At 51.4% G+C, this 20,089-nt stretch overlaps 1 protein-coding gene across 1 annotated transcript in view; it reads left to right on the top strand.

Annotated features, from left to right (window-relative positions):
• The window catches only part of LOC8050712 (sushi, von Willebrand factor type A, EGF and pentraxin domain-containing protein 1), a 247,178-nt gene extending 227,314 nt beyond the window's left edge, over nucleotides 1–19,864 (top strand). The window contains exons 10-18 of the mRNA XM_042292376.1: nucleotides 1,993–2,205; nucleotides 4,227–4,613; nucleotides 5,987–6,262; nucleotides 9,427–9,600; nucleotides 12,063–12,200; nucleotides 12,620–12,793; nucleotides 14,716–14,895; nucleotides 15,491–15,676; nucleotides 17,785–19,864. Coding sequence (XP_042148310.1) covers nucleotides 1,993–2,205; nucleotides 4,227–4,613; nucleotides 5,987–6,262; nucleotides 9,427–9,600; nucleotides 12,063–12,200; nucleotides 12,620–12,793; nucleotides 14,716–14,895; nucleotides 15,491–15,676; nucleotides 17,785–18,002 — 1,946 coding nt within the window. The 3' untranslated portion in view covers nucleotides 18,003–19,864. The remainder of the gene's footprint in view (nucleotides 1–1,992; nucleotides 2,206–4,226; nucleotides 4,614–5,986; nucleotides 6,263–9,426; nucleotides 9,601–12,062; nucleotides 12,201–12,619; nucleotides 12,794–14,715; nucleotides 14,896–15,490; nucleotides 15,677–17,784) is intronic.
• Nucleotides 19,865–20,089: the final 225 nt, after the last annotated feature.

The raw sequence follows: 20,089 nt of genomic DNA, 5'->3' as shown, positions 1-20,089 counted from the left end.
TAATTCGGCGTTACAAGGGATTTTAAACGTCAGACAGATAGAAACAAACGACAGCGACAAGCCTCAAACCAGAGTCTTTCGCGATTCGAGAGGCTTTGTAGAATAAAGGAGGCTATGCTCAAATACGAGCATCATGCACGCGACGGTATCTTTGACAGGCTTGCAATCGCTCGTGCGAGCACCGAACGACTAAACGCCTGCCAAAGGTACCATCGCGAGCATGCTGCATGGGTTTGAGGCTTGTCGCTGTCTTTTGTTTCTGTCTGTCGCTTTAGTGGGACATGGGCATAAGAAGCAGCGCCTGTTCGCGGCAGTATGGTTCGCTCCTGGAGTTACTTAGTCCTGAATCGCGGTTTCCTGAATGTAACTTGGCGTAGAACAGTGACGTGTTTCTTCCACAGTGCTTCTGAAACGTGCATTCCACACCATCAACATCGCCGTTCTTTGTAGACGTTAGGTAGGAGCTTGATCTGAGGATGCGGTGACCTCTGCAAGATCAGTGCCATATATCAATCTCCCCATTCCCCCTTCCCACGAATTCGCTGTGAATTAGCGCGCTCAAATATGGCACCCACTGAATACTTCATATACATACCTTGCACGTGTCGCCGTTGCTGGGTACTGACGATTATTTCTACTTACAGTTTGCCTCGAGCTACTCCTTCTGCGGTGTGAAAATAACTCGGTGAACTGTACGCTCGTGGCACCTAAAATACCGGCATGGTCGCGAGTGACGTTAAGCGCCGTTCATACAGTTGCAACCAAGTAGAACGGGGAGAGACAAGACCTGTTTCCGTACTTTTTGCGACGGCGGAGAACCTGCTCCACAGCTGCGCATCCGGTCCTCCGCCGTCGCAAGAGGCTTGAAATCCGGTCTTGTCTCTCTTTGTTCTTCTCGGCTGCAAGTGTGTGAACGGTGCTTTATACGGGCAAACTATGCATAGGCCATAGGGCGCACAATCCTCAGCTATTACTACTATAGACGAGACTGTCACGCGTTGACGCCACCAAGGTGCGAGGCTTGCAACTACAGTATACCCTTGGCCGTGCATGAACTATTGACGTCACGATCCCGATTCGCATTGAGCTTCTCACTGGCCGACTTTGATGCGAGGGGCAAAGGGCTTGCCCTCACGTCATTTCGTTTTCGTATACCCTTTTAAGCATTGAGTAGAACGTTTTTCCTTTTTTTTTTTTCTTTTTCTGTGAAGGTTCTTCTTTTTCATTTCTTTTAAAGAAACAAACGGTTTCTTTTTTTATTATTATGGCCGCTGTTACAGTTGTTATCTGTGTGCTGCCATCTGCTGGACTGTGAGTCGAGTTTTCTGAGCTTGGGTAATAGAACTATTCTGCGGAGTATCAGATGACCCGCACCAGACAAAAAACTGTTGTTATGGTAACTTTTATTGGAGTTTAGTACAAAATGAAGGGCGCGTGATATTTTCTAACATCTTTAGTTTGCAAGGTTTTGCAGCACAATTAATATTGTTTTTATACAACCATGCCTCAGCGCTGATTTCAGGTAGCACGTGCCGACCTAGGCTCATCTTAACCTCTGGGCAAATTCGCGGCGCGTCCGCTTGGCAGACGGGGGTGGCACGCCTCAAACCCCTTCCACCGTATCTGTTTCGGCGCCAAAATGACCTATTAAAGGCAAAATAGAAGTCCCGTGCAGTTCATCCCGTCGTTGTGATCGCCATTTGCTCGGTTGTGAGTACGGATCGGTGCCACTTTTTCGGGGCAGTCTCTATGGCAGTTTCCCCAACTGGATGGTTTTAGTAACGTTGGCGAACACCGTGTCTGCTGTACGATGTACGAGTGGCTTTACGACGCTTGCGCCATCTGTGAAGTAGCACTGGAACTGCCTTTGACAAGGCATAGCCTCCAAGATCCAAGATCCCGAAGCGCGCGCGCGCGCGCTTCGGGATCTTGGACAGGATTGAGGGTTTCGCGGTATCTGCCACCCTTTCGCTTCTTGTCGGGCTCTTGCAGAGCCGTGCGAGCTGCCGACGCTGGGCCAGGGCCACTACCTGGGCGGCTACCGGGCGGGCCTGACCATCTCGCCGGGCTCCTCGGTCGAGTACGACTGCGACGAGGAGACGGTGCGCCTGACGCCGCCGCTGCTGCGCTGCCAGGAGGGCCGCCTCAGGCCCGACGCGCCGGGCTGCTCGTCGGAGGCAGAGGCGACGCCGGCCTTCGACAGAGGTGAGAGGCCGCGTGAAGAGTCGCTCGCTGCCCCTTTCTTGAGTTCCACTCTAGGCTGACAGTGCGATGGAAGCTATACATGCTCGTTGGACCAGCCATGGGGCTATCATTCACCACGTGATCAGGCTCATAGCTCGTACCTCCGGGATGAGAGCGGGTTCAGAGGTTGACAGGGAAGACAGTTATGGGTTTGGTGAGCCTGTGGCTCTCACCACACTCAGGTTCAAGCTCGTAGCCAGGAAGGGGGGGGGGGGGGAGGCCCGGCTTCCCCCCCCGAAATCTTTCATTTTGCTGGGACCTCCTCTCCCCCCTCCCCTCACACAGCATTTTGTCATGGGCGGGCCCCATGACAAAGTCCATAGCCATAGCCAGGATTTTGTTTCGGGGGGGAGGGGGGGGGGGGAGGGGGGGGGGGGGAGGGGGCGCACCCCCCCCCCCCTACGTCTCAGGGTTACTATGAATATCCTGGGGTATGTGCCTGGTCAGGCTAGAGGTGAACGGAGTATGTACGACGGTTTCACGTGGCGTGCTGCTTCCGAGGTTCAAACTCCAGCCGGAATCCCTGCTGGCAACGTTCGTCATACGCACTGAAAACATTTTGTACGCTTAATAAGGTTGTGAATCGACGTGAAGCAGCATAGATTAGGCTTAGAGCTTGTCCCGGGGGATAATGTTCCTATTAGGGTCTTCACCAACACCCGTCGGGGATACCATGTAGTAGGCGAGTATGTCGTGCTTTAGCGGATTAACATGCAGAACCCCTGATTTGTTGCCCTGTGGAGACACGAAAAAGCTCATAGCAGGGTTGTTATTGTACGTATTTGTGATGCCGGTGAGGAAATCCGAGGAGAAGCATCAGAGGCAATAATAGTTAAGGCTGATTTTATCCCACTTGTTAACGTTTTGTAAACCGTCCATTTCGGCGTAGCTCGTTCAAAGGAACACTTGCACAGCAACGTTTCGCGAAAGAAACGATTAGCCAACCATCATGTTATACCGAGAGATATCTTTGCACTAGAACAGCTTGGTATAAGCTGAGTGTTGACTAAATTTTTTTCCTTTTCGGTACAGCCCCCGCCCGGTTGCCGCATGGCAGTAAGCAGGGAGTTTTAGTAGAGCGTTTCGACAACTCCAATAACGACATCCGTTACTCCGTCGGCACCTTTGCGAATGCGTCGTATCACTATCGGCTATCGTTACCGTAATTATAAGCACTATCAAAATCATACTCCTTAGGAATGGTGTTGCGGCAAAACTTTGCTAAAACGTTCTAATAGGAGTTTTAGTAGAGCGTTCCAATAACTTCGATAACAACACCCGGGGCTCTCCCGCCGTTTTTGCGCATGTACTTACTGTATTGCTATCGGGTACTGGGGAGTTTTCGTAGACCGTGATTCCCCCGCCGCTACGGTATCCGCACGAAAACGCTGCTATTAGGGAGGTTTCATAGATCGTATTCGCCGTCCCACAACGCCCTCCGCAATCCGCCACGATATCCAGGCGCTGTAGCTACTTCGTTGCGGAGGGCTTAGCGGAGGATGAAATGCGGTCTACGAAAACTCCCTTTTGTGCATGCGCGCCGCTTGCTTTGTATGCCATCTTCAAACCTGGAGGGTTGCGGCAGAGAGCGGTCAGAGACAGCGAAGCGATCTGCGAAAACGCCTTAATAGGGAGTTTTTGTAGACCTTAATTCTCCCTCCGTTACGGTATTCGCATCGAAAACGCCACTACTCTGCATGCGAGCCGCTTGCCTTGTCTATCATCTTCTAACCCAGAGGGTTGCGTGAAGGGGGCTCAGGCATTCCGGAAACGATATACGAAAACTCCTTTATAGGGAGTTTTCGTAGACCGTTTCCTCTACTCAGCTACGCTCTCCGCAACGAAAACACCGCTAGTACGTATGCGCGCCGCTAGCCTTGACTGCAAAGTGCCCGTTATCGTAGCGGGTTGTGGAGAGCTTTCCGGGGCGGAAGAAACGATCGACGAAAACTCCTTCATCTTTCGATCTTGTGCTTTCATAGTTCCGGGGGAATACCCCGACACCCAGAAGAAGGAAGGTCAAATGGCGTTGGCGGCGACGACCTCGGCAGCGACTCCTCTTCCTCACCCGACGACGACCTGGCCTTCCCCGCGGTTCTCTGGAGGTGACGTCGCCGTGCCACCTTCGAGGGCGGCGTTGGCCTCGGCGTCCCTCTCGAACCGGGCCTGCAGCGCCCCGGAGCGACTCCACAACGCCCTGGCGTACCAGTCCCCGTCCCCAGACGAGGAGGGCGACGTGCAGGGCGTGCTGCAGTTCCCGCACGGCACCGAGGTGGTGTTCCGGTGCATCGACGGCGCCGGCGGGGAGCGCAGCACCTGGAAGCTGCTCTGTGAGGACGGCAGCTGGCTGGGGCGACCCGAGAAGTGCGGTACGACCACCGTCGCTCCCCGCGTCCGCTACTCCCCCCCATAATTCGCGTCGTCTTCACGTTATAACTCCTACGAAAGGTACCGAGTTTTAAGCGGAGCTGTAAAGTCGCTATAGTTGGACACAAGTTAAAAATGCAGCAGAAGCTCCTCGCACACTCTCATTACCGCCATCCACTGTTCCTTCGGTATGAGCGAATAGCCCGCTATCGAGGCTACTGCGTATTGATCAAGGACACAGACATTTTGAAGACTTTGCACTGAAGCCAGTTTCTGCCTTTCGTGGTTGTTCAGCGGAGCGATTTCATGCCGTGGCTGGAACGCGGTGCTGCTTGTTTTGCACATTCTTAACTTGCATCCAACCGTAGTTGAACGTTGGAACTCTTTAGAACTAATGGTTTAGGATCGGACGGGTTAGTATATACGTTAAACCTGACGAAAGTTATACAGCCTTCTACACCGACTTCGGTGAAAAGGCACATACACAATGCACACGAGAGTGCCTGTTGTGAGCGTGCCCTTCCGTAGGGATTTGAGGTTACTGTTATAAGTTCAAATTCATCAAAAAGCCATTTCAAATATTAAAAGGGCGAAAGGGGGACGAAAACAGTGCGCATTCCCAACTAACATTTATTGAATATCCATCTCTTATATACTCATAGTAAAATACATAGTAAGTCCTACATCCTTTCGCGAGAAAAAAAACAAACAAAGAAAGTAAAAGTTACAATGGAATTTGGGTAAAAAGCAGTGAGGACGCTGACACAATGTGCTGAATCGTGCAATGGTTTGATCCTCTAAAGGTCTCATAATTTCTTAGTTTTGTTCGATGGCATTAGTGCGTGCTAAATCGTGCGATGAACACGCAGTGCTTCAAAAGCTAAGAGCTTTCATTTGATGGCATTTAAATGCCTGTTCACACAGCACCGTTTTCTTACGTTGCGTTATGCAACCATATGTGATCTTACGTCGAGAGTCACCTATACTTTGTCTCACCTTAGCATGGACTATTGTTAGCCGCGCGTGCCAAAAGCCCGAGCTAGTTGCTTTGAATGAAGCCTCGGCGGCTGCACGAGCGCTCGTGCAGCGCGTGTTACAGTGAAGGCAGTCGAAGCTAGCCGCTCGCGCTTGCACAGCCTTCGCAGTTAGTCCGTGCTAAGGTGAGACGAAGTATAGACATCTGTGCTTCGTATGAAGCTTGGCAAACAATGAAAGGAGCTGGCTTGCGCGCGACATTCGAGGCATTAATATTCTGGTAACTTGCGCGTAACAAAAAAAAAAAAAAAAACGCATGGGAACGCTTTTGTGTGAAAGTGTGGACGATCGCTTCACCTCATGTTGTGCGGGCACGAGACGCTTGTCGATTGACTTGCAGAGGAGGTCGACCCCCGGCTGTCGGTGCCCCGGGAAGAGCGTCGCAACCGCTCGTGCGTGTTCCGGCACGCGGAGCCCAACCTGGAAGCGTTCTTGGGCGACCGGCGCGTCACGGAGGACGCGGTCCACCTGCCGCCGGGCACCGAGCTCGTGTTCCGCTGCAAGGACATCGGCAAGTACAGCCTCATCGGCAGCACCCGGCGTCGCTGTGTGTACGGAGACTGGGACGGCATCAAGCCCTCCTGCTTCGGCCTCTCGCAGGAGAACGACTACGCCCGTGAGTCGGGGACCGCGCGATGGACGCTTCTACAACTCGCGCAGTTACAGGTTTAGTACACCTTACGCTGCGGATCGCGGGCGGGCGGGTGGTCAATCCTTTGCTTCGAACTGACGATACGAGCTCCCGCTAGCAACGCGAAGCTGTAGAGTACGGTCTACGAGAAGTAACTAAGGTCACACTTAACTGCGGCTAAGGGCGCCCGTGCAACCAACCGTGTAACCAAGGTATCAGGCATGCTTTTAGTAAACAGTACGCTAGAGCTTCGCGTTCCTAAAGGGGTATTCACACGAGGGAGAAATCCCGGGGATTTCTCCCCGGCACGCGCATCCCACGACGAAAACGTCAGGCTTTGCGATGTGCAAAGGCCTCGCGTTTTCATCTCGTGATACGCGCGTGTCGGGGAGAAATCCCCGGGATTTCTCCCTCGTGTGAATACCCCTTAAAGGGAGCTCGTGCCTTCCCTTCGAAGCATACATTGAGTTCGCGCCAGCTGGGCACGCAATCCGCAGCGTGAATTCTACTAAAACTCTCTGTTATACGATCATTGTAACCGCAGTCTTGCACATTGTTTCCACGTAACACGGTGTAGACATAGTCATCATCTTGAACAATTTTGTTTGCGCATGAAGCTTTCAAAGTAATAAGAGTTTAAAAATAGGGGCTCAAAGCTTTTGGGTCCGCTGATCAGTTTGTTGCTTCGCACTGCGCATTCGCTGAACTTCTGCTGACATGCAGTAAAGAAAAACCCAAGCAGCTCGGGTGACCCGATGCTCTTTGGATCCTATTTTAAAACTTGCTTTTGTGTTGTTTCCATGTTTACCGGGAAGTGAGTCAGCCCCAATAAGCATTTGGGATAATTTGGCCTGTGCTGTACCCCTGCTAGCCCTAGGTCCTCAACATGCGTCACGCAGTAGTGCTACACTACCCCATGCAGTTACGATGCACATCAAAATAAGTAGGGTCAGGTGTAGGGATTGAGCACAGCATCCCTGAGGTCTGCAGCGATAACTTTCGTTTTACATGCTTCGAGTTGTGGTGTATTAACATACTCAGGCACCGACTCCCTAATGTAACCTTACTTTCATTTTAAAATCCACACATTTGTCACGTTTTCCGCAGAGCATCCTGCATAAGCCACTGACCTTGATCTAGAGTACGGAGGTGATGGAAAGACGGAAAGGTTTTCTTGAACCAGTTGGCCTAATGGGCCACTCCGCACGGGGTTAGGGGAAGAGCGATTTAAAGGGGAGGAAGTCTAGGTAACAGGTTCAGCGAATGACATCTCCGAAAGACGGGTGTACCCAAAAATGGATTCTGCGTAGGAACATTGGGCACGGCGTTTGACTTCCTCAACTTCTCTGCGCAGATCTTGTTTTCTGAGTCAGACATATGCACCGAGAAACTGAGGGAGAGAAGGAGACGAGAGGGGACGTCAGAACGCCGAACTTTGGTTGAAACGATGAGTGGGTTGACCAGAAGCTAGCAGCCTTTGTCTCCGCTGCACTCGTCGAACGCGGTAGAATGCGAAACCCAAACGCCGGACGCCGACATTCCGCGTTTGACGAGTGCAGTGGAGACAAAGGCTTTGCGTCTCCTATTCAGTAATCATTCCAACCAGATCTAGGCGCTTTAACGTCCCCGCGCGCTCTAGCAACACCACCAGAACAGAAGGCCTCCGCACGTGTCATCACATTCAGATCGATCGTGAGATTGGGCAGAAGTGCTGTGTCAGTGTTCGTCTGGGGCTCGTGTCCAATCAGCGCGTCGAAGGTCGGGCTCGGGCCCAATAGCCGAGTTAGCGCCATCCGACTCTGATGACGTTTCATAGAGGGAGAGGAGACCATGCGGAGGCCTTCTGTCTAAATGGTGTTGGCTCTAGCTAGTCTCCTTCTCTCCCTCAGTTTATCATTATATATATTCGCGCATTTTCATTCGCTTAATGGGTTTCGAAGATTGCAAGTGTTTGTCTCTCCCCCCCCCCCCCCCCCCCTTGCTGTGCGGAAACGTATGTCGGGGCCTGTATGGAGGAGTGCGGGCTTTGAAACGAGCCGAATTATTCGATACCAGCGCGGAGCGAACTAAAATATTCACGAAAGGCGTAATTTAGCGGTAGATTTTACCTCGTGAAATTCTGAGACGTAGCTCCATTTCTGCTAGAAGGTAGAACAAGATTCTTCGCACTTGCAATGCTCCAACTTCGACGACCTATCCGTTCGACAGTTGCTCGTGGCGCCCTCTCCCAATGAGCACAGAAAGCCTTCGGTCGAAAGCAGTCAACGCAGTAGCGAGTTTGTTCTGCGCCTCGTGGCCTATACCAAACATTGCTTCCTGCATATGTTAGAGGAAAGGCTAGTTTCTCCCGGCCTATATGCGTAACATTAATTGAACGACCCCGAGGAATTGTACGAGCGCCCTTTGTAGCTCTCAATAGACGTCGAGCCAACTATCGTGCGACACTGACGGCTTAAAAAAGGCAAGGGCGTGAAAGTCCTGCGCACCTCATTATTCTTCAGCAGCCTATGAGATTGCAGCACCAGCCAATGAGAACTCTGAAAAAAACCAATGACGAATCAAGAAGCATGAACGTAACAAGCCACGCCCCGTTTTCCTAAAAGCTGTTGGAGTGCAAACACCAACGTGCGCGGCTCTGACCGCACGCCGCTGCGGTGGCGCTGCTGTCGGTAGGGTGCATGCGCAGACGCTTCTTTCCGCGCGAATCTAATTTCTATGCACGCACCACTCGCGGTGTGGGCAAACGCAGTCTTATTTGTAAAAAGCGTGCCAGTTTATGCGGAGCGCAATTTTGCCAGCTTCTTTGGCAGGGGTTCTGGTGACGTCAAAACGCCGAACTCTGATTGGTTCTAACTGAAGGACTGCCGGCAGACCTCAAGGCATCTATCATTGAGGTCTAACCACAATACCTTTTCAATAAAAGTCAGTCGGAGTACGGCGTCGTTTCGATGTTACCGCAACTTCTGCAAAAGAAGCAGACGACTAGCTCTCCGCATACCACTCTGTCCCTAGAGAGATGTCTGTCATCTAGCCTCTGTACTTCCCTCTGAATTCCTTCTTTTTTCCACTGCCTGGAAGTGAAAGGCAAGTAAAAAAAAGCGTCCATTGAATCCTTGGTTCCTTTTTTGTCGCGCTTCTTTCCGCTTCAGTGGAGAAGCCCCCGACGATCCTGTTCCGGCCCCACGTGACCCCCGTGGCACAGAGCAACGACGGCAAGCTCATCGTGTACCCGGGCGCCATCCTGCACCTCGAGTGCCTCTGGCTGCGCAAGTACGGAACACCCAAGTGGGAAGTGAGCCACAAGAGCCGAAAGTACGCCGAAGGTGCGACAACGCCGTCGATAACACATCGCGCCACCCCCGATGCTTCCCGAACCACGCAGACCCGCGTATTTCGCAGGCAATTACCTGTATAGTCACCGAAAGAGTAAAAATAACAGGACATGTCTTTCGAATGCCCGGCCTCCAGCATGCGCATCATGCCTTCCGCCGTGCTTTGGCTTCCCGCCCGCACGCTCGAGGTGCACGAGACGACGCCGAAGCGCTGTCGAAGGCAGCAAGCTCGCGCTGGAGGAGGGACAGCTGAGTTCCACCCTGCCGTTTTTACCTTGTCATTACTATAGACTTCCGAGGAAGTCTCTTTCTTTAAACCTGGCATCTTGACCCGAAGCGGAGCGGAATTAATCAGCTCCGCTTCCGAAAAATAGTTTCTCGATTTCACCGCAAAAAGCACTCGGAGAACCAATCGGGAGGGATATACGGAAAAAGCTCGACGAATCGTGAGGCCGGAAAAACATCTTTGCCTGCAAAAATTACCGTGTGAAGCATCGTGCATGGGGGACACAGCACGATGCTGTGTCCCCAGCACTTCACATCTGCTTGAAAACGTCCTTGCCGGCCTTGTCATTCGCCGAGTCCTTTCGGTGATAGCAATGAATGACGCTACAATGGTTCCTTGAGGAAGTACTCGCAACTCCAACATCGAACGTTTAATCTTCTTTCGCTCCGACACACTCCCACCGGAAGGCCACACCAGTTTTTCCGTGCGGCAGTCGGATAGGCCGGTATAGCCCCCTCCCTCCTCTCTTTCACGCCTTTTGCGCTGGATGGCGTCGCCTGCTCTGGAGTTTCGAATGGGGTGTCTTTTTAGCGTGTGTTCTCCCGTGTAGGTACATATAGTGATCCAGAAATCGTATTGTGCGGCCGTACAGCATTCACATTTCTCGGCAACAAGCGCGTTCGTCTTTACACGAAAGAATATCTCAACATTTTATGAACCTACAGGTGTTACACGCTATATGGCGACTGAGCTGAATCCGTTGCCGCTTTGGGCGCAGAGGTCGGCATTTTAGGTCGCCCTCACTCACCCTCACCCTCACAGCCACACTCACCTAAACCCCTCACTCACCCTCACCCTCACAGCTACACTCACCTTCAGCCCCTCACTCACCCTCACCCTCACAGTCACACTCACCTTCAGCCCTTCACTCACCCTCACTGAACCTCACGGCCCTCACGCACTCACCGCCCTCACGGCCCTCACGCCCCTCACCGCACTCACGGCCCTCACGCCCCTCACTCACTCATGGCCCTCACGCCACTCACCGCCCTCACGCCACTCACCGCCCTCACGCCACTCACCGCCCCCCCGGCCCTCACCGCCCTCACGGCCCTCATCGCCCTCACGGCCCTCACGCACTCATAGCCCTCACGCCACTCACCGCCCTCACCGCCCTCACACCACTCACGCACTCATGGCCCTCACGCCACTCACCGCCCTCACGCCCCTCACGCACTCATGGCCCTCACGGCCCTCACGGCCCTCACCGCCCTCACGGCCCTCACCGCCCTCACCGCCCTCACGGCCCTCACGGCCCTCACCGCCCTCACAGCCCTCACGGCCCTCACTCACCCTCACCTCACCTGTGAAGATGAGGGTGAGTTAGGGTGAGTGAGGGCCCTCATGAGTGAGGTTTGCCGAGGTATGTTTGGGCGTGCTCGCGGCGAACTTCTGTAACGCTTTCGCAACGTGTATATGCGCCGACAAACTGGGAGAAAGAAGGAGACGAGAGCCCGCAAGGACGTCAGAAGGCCGTGCTCTCGTGGGAATGATTAGTGAGTAGACCTTTAGCTAGCAGCCTGTGTCTCCACTGCCATAGCCTCCTATATATGCAAAAAGCCTGGCAGTTCGACAACGGAACCGTCGAGTGCCCGGTCGCCGATTCGGAGCGCGAGGATCTGGTAGCACAAAGCATCAAAGAGCCATTTCTCGGGGAACCTGGACGTCAGCGCACAGCTGTTGCAGCGGCGGGGACCCGAAACACACTTGTTCGCTCGGGAGAAGTGTGTTTCGGCGTCTCGCCGCAGCGGGGCGCCAGTCACGTGGCTCTCCTCTCATCCGTCGTCTGCCGCTCCACCTTTTTAATTTCGGCGGCCGCTTCTCGTGGCGATCTGCCAGGTTTTGTCAGTATAGAGGAGGCTATGCCACTGCACTTGTCGAAGGCGTGAGAACGCCGGCGTCCGGCGTTTGGATTTTGCGTTCGTCAACAGGGGCGGTGGAGGCAAAGACAGGTAGTTAGCTTTAGGTCTACCCCCTAACCATTGAAACCAGAGCTCGGCGTTCTGAAGTTCCCGCGCGCTCTCGTCTCCTCACCTTCCTCAGTTTCTCGGCACATTGCACAGCCAAGACTCGTTCTAGGCAGACGATAACTGCGGGTGCGCCGTAGGCAACAACAACCACTTGATCAATCAGTGCCGTTCAGTAAATACCTCCCGTCCGCGTGCAGGCTGGACCACTGAGCCCGGCAGGGATTCTCAGCTGGAGTACCGACTGTCCATCTACCACGCCAAAAAGGACGACACGGGCCGCTACACCTGCGTTACTCCGATGGGCCACAAGCACTCGGTGGACATTGTCGTGTCTCGTGAGTGCATTACACGCTTCTTTTTGCGTTTTTTTTTCTTATTCTTGGGGGGGGGGGGGGAGGGGGGGGGGGGCTTATTTACAGATGGCTGACATGCTGTCTCACTGTTTGCGTGAAAGCGGCATTATGAAAGACTCAAACTTCGAGAGCGTATTTGCTTGCGCGACCACTTGCTGAAAAGTCTGGAAGCTTTAGTTGTGATATTTAGTTCCATCTGACACTAAAGTAAATAAATCCGCTCTAATTTATATTTACACATTATTGTATAAATTGGCACCATCGTATAAGTCGGACCGTACACATAAACGCAGAAAAATAAAAGTATTTTTGTTTTCCGGCCATATTTTGTAGCACCAAGATCCGCGATTTAAAGTACCCGAAATCTGTCCGTTGACTCTTTGTTCCGCGTTCGTCCGCAGCCGTTCACTGCGACCCCCTGCCGAACGTGAGCGGCCTGTTGGTGAGTACGACGAACACGAGAATGGGCACCAAGGTGGTCTTCTCGTGCGAGGAAGGCAAGCGCATCCAGGGAAGCCAGCAGGCCACCTGCCTGCCTTCGGGAAACTGGTCCGCCGACCTCCCGTACTGCCAGGGTGAGCATGCGCGCGCAGTCCCACAGGTCACGTGAACAACACCGCAGTTACGTCCACATCACACAGGGCCTTTCGTGCTACGGAGCTTTGCAGGTACCCTTTGGGAGCCACCATCTTAATCCAGGTTAAGATCGTCCAATAGTCAAGCTTAAAGCCACTACCTAAGCTACCCTTCGAAGTAACAAGAATTAATTTAATTTGGCGCCTAGAATCATAGTTATAATCATAAAATAACCGCCTTTCCCTTCTGTAGAAATGTTCAAACCGTTTGTCATGACAAAACAAAACAAAATTAAACGAAGACATTTCAGACCGCTTGCGTGTAGGAATGCGAAAGCATTCCTACATGCAGCGCATTCTTACAAGCAGCGCGCCACGTCTTTCTTTTTCACATGGCGCTCCGGTGGTGACATCACGCTCTCCACTGCTCAGGCGCGGCAGCACCCCCCCCCCCCCCCCTCCGGCTTCACGGCTGCCGTGACGAAGCATCCGCGTTGCTGTGCTTTTCTTTGTGTTTTATTTCTGAGGCGCGTCCGCTTTGATCTTGAGCGCCCTGCCGACTTCTGTGATGAAGCCTCTGCGTTTCTGTGCTTCCGGCCAATGGTAATTTAACTGCCGTTTCGCTGCTACAGACGGTTAAAGACAACGCCGGCTTTGCTCCATGGGACAGTTAATGATTTCGCATTAAAAGTAATGGAAAACTCAAGACCATAAAACCGGTCGTGGGAGAGCTACAACGTCCTAGGATTGAACCCGCGAAAATAAGCGACGGGCCAATACAAGCGTTTGAAGGTGTGCTTTCTGCGGTAAAAAGCGACCGAGTGGACTAAAAAAAAAAAAGCTCTTATTTCAGCTTTTATGTTTTTGTTTGTTTGTTTTTTTCGCATGGCATCCGCGAGAAGATTGAGAGAGCGTCATGACGCACAGATAAAACGTGACCTAAACTTACTCGCTCTGACTGGCCAGGTGCACTGCAAAACTTGAGAGCCACTTGCCTTTCGAAGCGAAATGACGGAAACATACTTGAACTAACTTAATACGGACCGAACGCTCGATCTCTTTCAGCCGAATGGCTCGCAAATTCTTACCTGTCTATACATCTTCTCAGTATTGAAACCATGGTCGCAATCACAATGGTTTCACAATTCACAAAGAGGCGGGGCTGCTCTCACGGGAACCACCATCTTTAATCGGCACCGCCACGCGCAAAGAAAGAAAGCAAGCCAGGTCGATCAAAATAGCTGATCTGGGACTCTAGGCTTAGGCGAGTAGCCCCGCTATAAGAACAAGCATCCGCACAGAGCTTCCGAAGGCGCGTACTTGCGGCAGTTGCTCCAAACTACGTCGGTTAAGGAGATCTACCTCTAAACACCTCTCGGAACACAAAACCACTCGCACTCATAAATAATAACAAGCTCAACGAGCTTCGCTCGTTCAGCACTCCACAGACGCCGCAGACGCCGCAGCCATGTTTCTTAACGTTTCAAACCAAAGCAGCTTGAAGCAATCTCAGGAGACGTTGGAAAACAATAATGACTCTACCTTGATTGTTTGCTTCTCAAACACAACAAATAGCCGATTAAAATACAATTACCGCACGGAGATACAAATTTACAACCAACCTTTCACACGTGAATCATCTCTCCAGCCAATGAGAGATGTAAGCACCTAGTAAGCACGGGGCGGGATTAGCGGACTGCGACCTCCACCTTCTGCACCTAAATTGCGTCTAACGGCGTAAATATTGTGCAAATTGTGTTTTTTTTTTTCTCGTTATTCTTTTTTTTAAATACGTGTCGCATTTGTGCCTTTTAAAAATAATCTTTTTTTTTTTTTTTTCTTGCAGTGTCCCTTTAAGTTGCACGATAATATAATAAAGGCAGGGACTCATAGCCCGTACCGGGATAAATGGTCTGTTTCAGTCGCGGAGTGCCAGGACATCTCGGATTCGTCCGACGGCCTGGTGATGGTGAAGGCAGACGACAGAGTCGTCGGCTCCAGGGCCCACTTCTCTTGCCCTCAGGGCTACGGCCTCAGGGGCCAGGCCCGCGTCGAGTGCCTGGACACGGGCCAGTGGTCGGGTCCTCTGCCCTCCTGCGTGGGTGAGCGTCCAACCGACCGCGCCGGGATTGCTCGCGTCCTGTATAGCTCGGCACGGACGGGATGTCGTTTTGAACGAGAGCATGCCACGCTTCCGGCCCAACTCGGTGTCCGAGAGAGACCCGCGAATTTCTTCGACGCCGCAATCGCACTGCCAATACTGTCTGCTGCTAAGCATACATATATTTGAGGCAAACATGTTTCCAATATGTTCGAGGTGCGTCTTTAGACGTCATCGTGTCTGCAACGAACGATGTGTTTTTTGTATTATATGTACGACCAGTGTGACTGCGTATTTAAGGCTGGCGTACGTAGCACCATTTTCTTACGTTACGAAGCTTACGTACACGCTTACGTCGAGATGCGACCGCGAGTAGCACCGGCACTTCCGTGCTTCGTAAAAGCGTTGCAACCAGTTAAAGGAGTAGCTTGCCATGCGCAATATGAAGCACGGATGTGCCGGTGACTTGTGGTCGTGTCCCGACGTAAGCGTATACGTAAGCTTCGTAGCCTAAGAAAACTTTGCTGTGTGATCGGCCTTTCGGGTGTATACCAGTCTTTTGTTGAGGCTGGTGCGTGTTGAACGCGTGCGCGCAGAGGTACGGTGCAGCGGCCTGCCGGCTCCCGAGAACGGCTTCATCGAGGGCGGGTCGTCCGGTGAGTCGCGGGAGTACCGGGGCGGAGACTTGGTCCGGTTCGGCTGCCGGACGGACCACATGATGCTCGGCGCGGGAGTGGTCGTCTGCGAGGAGAACGACCGCTGGAGCGCCCCTGTGCCTAAGTGTGCGTGAAAAATTCATTCTCCGCCTTCTGGGCTATAGACAGTCTGTCTTTCTGTCTCTCTCTCTCTCTCTTGCTTTTTCTTTTTTGCTATAGCTGGCTTACGACAGGTCGTTATTGGCAATGGCTTCACGATATAAATACTGTAAGGCCTACCTAAAAATGCACGAGGAATTCACCAAATGAATCTAAATTTGTAAGATCAAAAAGAAAGGTCACGTGGCCCCCTAATTACCGCCACTCGCACGCCTCGTCCTTGCCCGATTCAATTGGCAAAGCTCCAGTACCGCGCAAGGATAGCCTGTTTCGGCGTCTATGGTATTATACCACTAACAGGTTAAGAACGGCAGAGATGTCTCTCAGGTTTTTTTCCTCCTTCCGCGCAAATTTTCTGCGTTTTTTTTTTGTTTTGTTTTTTTGCGACGTTTTTTTGTGTTTTAAGCCAGCCAAAGCACGATGGAAGGCAACGAGCGCGTTCAAAAGTTTGGGTATTCAGGCGTTTCGTGCTTCTTGCCCTCTCAGTGCCATCACAAATAAAAATGAGCAATAATGCCCTGTAGATGAGAGTGTACTTCACTCCGACTCATTGAAAGCGCCGATCATCTATTTTTTTTTTCCAATCAGTTCGACCGATAAGAGGTTGCCACTAGACTCATTCTTCGAAAGTTATGTCATAGCAAAAAAAAAATAATAATAATAATAATAATGGACACATTTTTTTTTTTTTTTTTTTTACATGGAGACTGCATTATGATACTCGTCATGCTCAACCATTTGCATCGTTTGCGTTCATAGGAAGTTAAACGACAGCCACGACAGAATCACATGGGCAACAGTGCTCCGTACACCCCGCGTGCGTTTAGCCTCAACTCAATAAATAACTGCGAGAAGCGCTTTCGATTAAAAAAGATCCGCGCCCAGATTCATCTTCATCTCCGATTGGTCGGTTGCTGGCCGGTTCCGAGTGACCTGACCGACCAGAAGCTAGTTTTCACGCTGCATACCAACTACGGCTGTTCAGAGTTCCGTCCTAGATGCCGATTTGTCTGCTGAAAACGCAACCGACGCGAATGACTATACTTTGCAAAGTGGGGCACAGTATAAACAAAGAGCTTATTTGAGATGGACACAGCGAACACGAACGCACCAACGCCGCTTCAGTGCGAGATTACAAGTGCGTGTAAAGGCCTTTCCAAACAGGCTACTTCAGAAATCGTGAGGCGACACTACTCCGTCAAGAATTGTGGAAGTTGAAGCGTCCGGCAGTCCGGCAGTGATGTCTGTCTGATCACCACCGAGCCAACATCACGATTTTCCTCCTCGCTTCCTCCACTTTTCGGTGACCTCGATGCTCGTCAGACTTTACGTCACACGCCACCTGCCAATGCTGTCCATCTGTTCTGCCGGGCCCTCGTATCCTGGAACTTGTTCCAAAATTTACTCGGTCATATGCCAGGATAAGGGTCTTTTACCTTTGCGTTCAAAAGCATGCCTGCGTCCAGCGTCGTGCTATTTGGGTTATCACGAGACACGACCCGCCGGAGTATTATAGCATGGATCTATTTGGGTAAAATTTCGAACACAGTCCTTCTCTTTCTCAAATTGGGGACGTGAAGAGCAGCAGAAACCTTGAGCAATTGACCGACAGGGCTTGTTAGTAACTGTCCGGACTCACGTGATAACCAAGCTCAAGGCTCCCGTGGAGGACACGGGCGAAATATGACGAAAAAAATCTTTCCTCCCGGCAAAAAACTAAAAAAGCGGACGGAAGCGGACCGCTGCACGACTTATGTGGGAGTCGTGTCGCCTCGCGATTTTTGAAGTATTTTGTTTGGAAGGGTCTTAAACGAGAGACAGAGAGAGAAAGAGGCTAAGCACAGACCACCTGTTCACACTAGAGTCGCTGGAAGGTTAAGAATTAGAGACAAGCTCCTCCCACCTCTTTCCACTTGTCCAAAGTGAGCGCTGGAGAGGAGGCCGCTCTTCTACAGCGTTCGGTTTGCTAAAGTGGAAAGAAATGAGAGGGGCTTTCCTGAACCCTTAACCTCTCACCAACTGTACAGCGCACTGTATGTTCACACGGTCGTCGCACGCCCTTTGTGGTTCCCCAGGCGTGCCGGCGTGCCAGTACCCCAGCGTGCGCGAGGGTGCCCGCATCTCGTCGCGAGTGAGCTACTTCTACCGGATCAACGAGACGGTGACGTTTGAGTGCCCGGACGGGTTCCAGCTGAGGGGAAGCCCCATGATTCAGTGCATCGGACGGGGACGCTGGTCGGCCGCCGTGCCCCGCTGTCAGCCGCTGCACACGGGCAGGGCTCCGGGGCTCTGACTGGACGCCTAAGACTCTCTCAAAGTGGACCGCTCATCGAACAACTAGCCGGGGACTGCGTCGGGCTCTTTTGGAGGACCACTGGGCGTACCACATTGCCTTCGTCGACCATTGAAAGCAGCATTCGATTTACAAAGAATATATTGAGACCAACGCGTGGCTCTGTCGTCAAGCAGCTGTGGTGGCGCTGCGGTCGGCACGACGCATGTGCAGACGCTTGTTTGCATTGGTCTATACGCGTTGTTCAAATGTCGATTTAGACGGGCACACTGTTTAGTAACAAGTGGTACAAGTGGGCCCACGCGGACAGCGAGCGATTGTTTCGGTTGCTGCGAGCGCAGTAACAAGACCTCGCTGTAACCGGTCATTGTTTTTTTGCGTAAATTACATTTACGGGATAAACCGCCCCTTAGGACTTCTTGGTCTCAGGGTGCACTCTCTGAAGTGCTTTCGGTGATTGAGCACCAACAGGTGACCTGCGGGATGTAGGCGTGCCGCCATACTGTATTAGAGTGTGCTTATGAGAAAAGAAGACAGGGGTACGCCCGGCAAACTCCAAATCGGTCCGACGCTACCATTCTTTGTCCTCCGTGACGCGTTTTCGCCGTCGCCTGAAGTGCCGTTAAAAGAAGCCATGATTCCGCGCGCCACAGAAACTAAAAACTGTGAACGTCTTCCACGATGCGGCGTCGCAGCGTCGTCAACAAGGGTGAGCAACCCAGGCTCTGCAAGAAAAGAAACAAAACAAACTAAAAAAAAAAAAAACTCGGCAGCAATTAGGTGAAGGAGAGCTGAGCAAAGGGTACGCCAACAACGTTAATTGTGAACTTTTCAAACGTGTAACGTTTCTTTCGAAATGTTAAAATGAAAGAAACAAAAGTCCTTACGCAGGTAAGTATAACAATGTGTGTTCCTCACAGTTCTCGCCACAGTTGAAAGCTGTCATACTGTTGTGTAGAAGTGACGTCTTCTATACTTTCGGACAAATAGCTCTGTAACCGCCGTTTGTTGATCTTTTTTTTCTTTTTGTTTTAATTGTGAGAGGCTTTTGTTTACGTCTTGAGTGAGAAACATATCACAAGCCGAATCTCAGCGCTGAAGTCGCTAGTGAATACTTTGTACGTTAGTGTGATGTACGCTGATAGGAACAGAAGTAATGTTTGATTGAATAACGCTAAGACTTGCCTCTAAAGCATCACTGAAGAGCGAACCGCCTCACAAAAGAACCGGAAATTGTTTTATGTTGTTAAAGCGTCAACACTGAGTCTCGGATACCTGTCTGTATTTGTAGCACCCTCCCTATTTCTGTACACTCAACTGACGGTTACAGCTAAAAAAGACACCGATTTCTTTTATCGTGATTTCATTAATTGCACATACATTGTTATCCCTGAGCGCTTTAGGCGGAGAAGCGTTCTGGATAAAGGCGGCACCACTGTATTGAGTTATGAGCCCATTAACTCTAAGAGCCTTCACCAATAACTGAATGCAAAACTAAAAGGTCTCAGAGTCAAAACGATCTAAAATGGTGTTCTCTAATGCCCCAGTTGAGAACGTACGAAGTGCATATGCAATGTTTATACACAGATGTGGCTAATTTCGGGTAAGGTGCCAAATGTAAGGAACTTGAGCCGTGAATTCGGTGTGAGTAAGCAGTTTGAAAATATATATATACATATGATTTAGCGCAGATATTATTGTCGTCAAGTCGATACTTCCACCTTCAGGTAGAACCGCAAACGCAGTGCCTCGACGTGTGCTTCTCCCATTTGTGCGTTCGAGGACCTGTCAAGTGTGCTGCCCTTTTCGTCGGTCAACGTACTTTCATATCACGACTAAAATAAAACGAGACGACTATTCAACTTGTTCCTTTCTTGGCGGCAGACATCCCTGGTGGACATGATGTCGTAGTACGCTTCTGTTTGTGCATGGTGACTGAAACGCGTGTTCAACTTGTGTGTTTGGCGTGTTTTTTCTTCATGCGTCGGAGTACGCCCCAAATTAGCGAGGAAATGTGTCACAAGCACCGTCACTTTCATCCAATTTGAACTTCAGGGCTGCCGTGATTCTTGAGTCTGGTTGCAGAA

The sequence above is a fragment of the Ixodes scapularis genome, unplaced genomic scaffold, assembly GCF_016920785.2.
Source record: "Ixodes scapularis isolate PalLabHiFi unplaced genomic scaffold, ASM1692078v2 PGA_scaffold3__209_contigs__length_174095766, whole genome shotgun sequence".
Classification (NCBI taxonomy): Eukaryota; Metazoa; Arthropoda; class Arachnida; order Ixodida; family Ixodidae; genus Ixodes; species Ixodes scapularis.
Note: the sequence above shows the minus strand (reverse complement) of the source record. Positions and strands in the feature narration are given on the sequence as shown.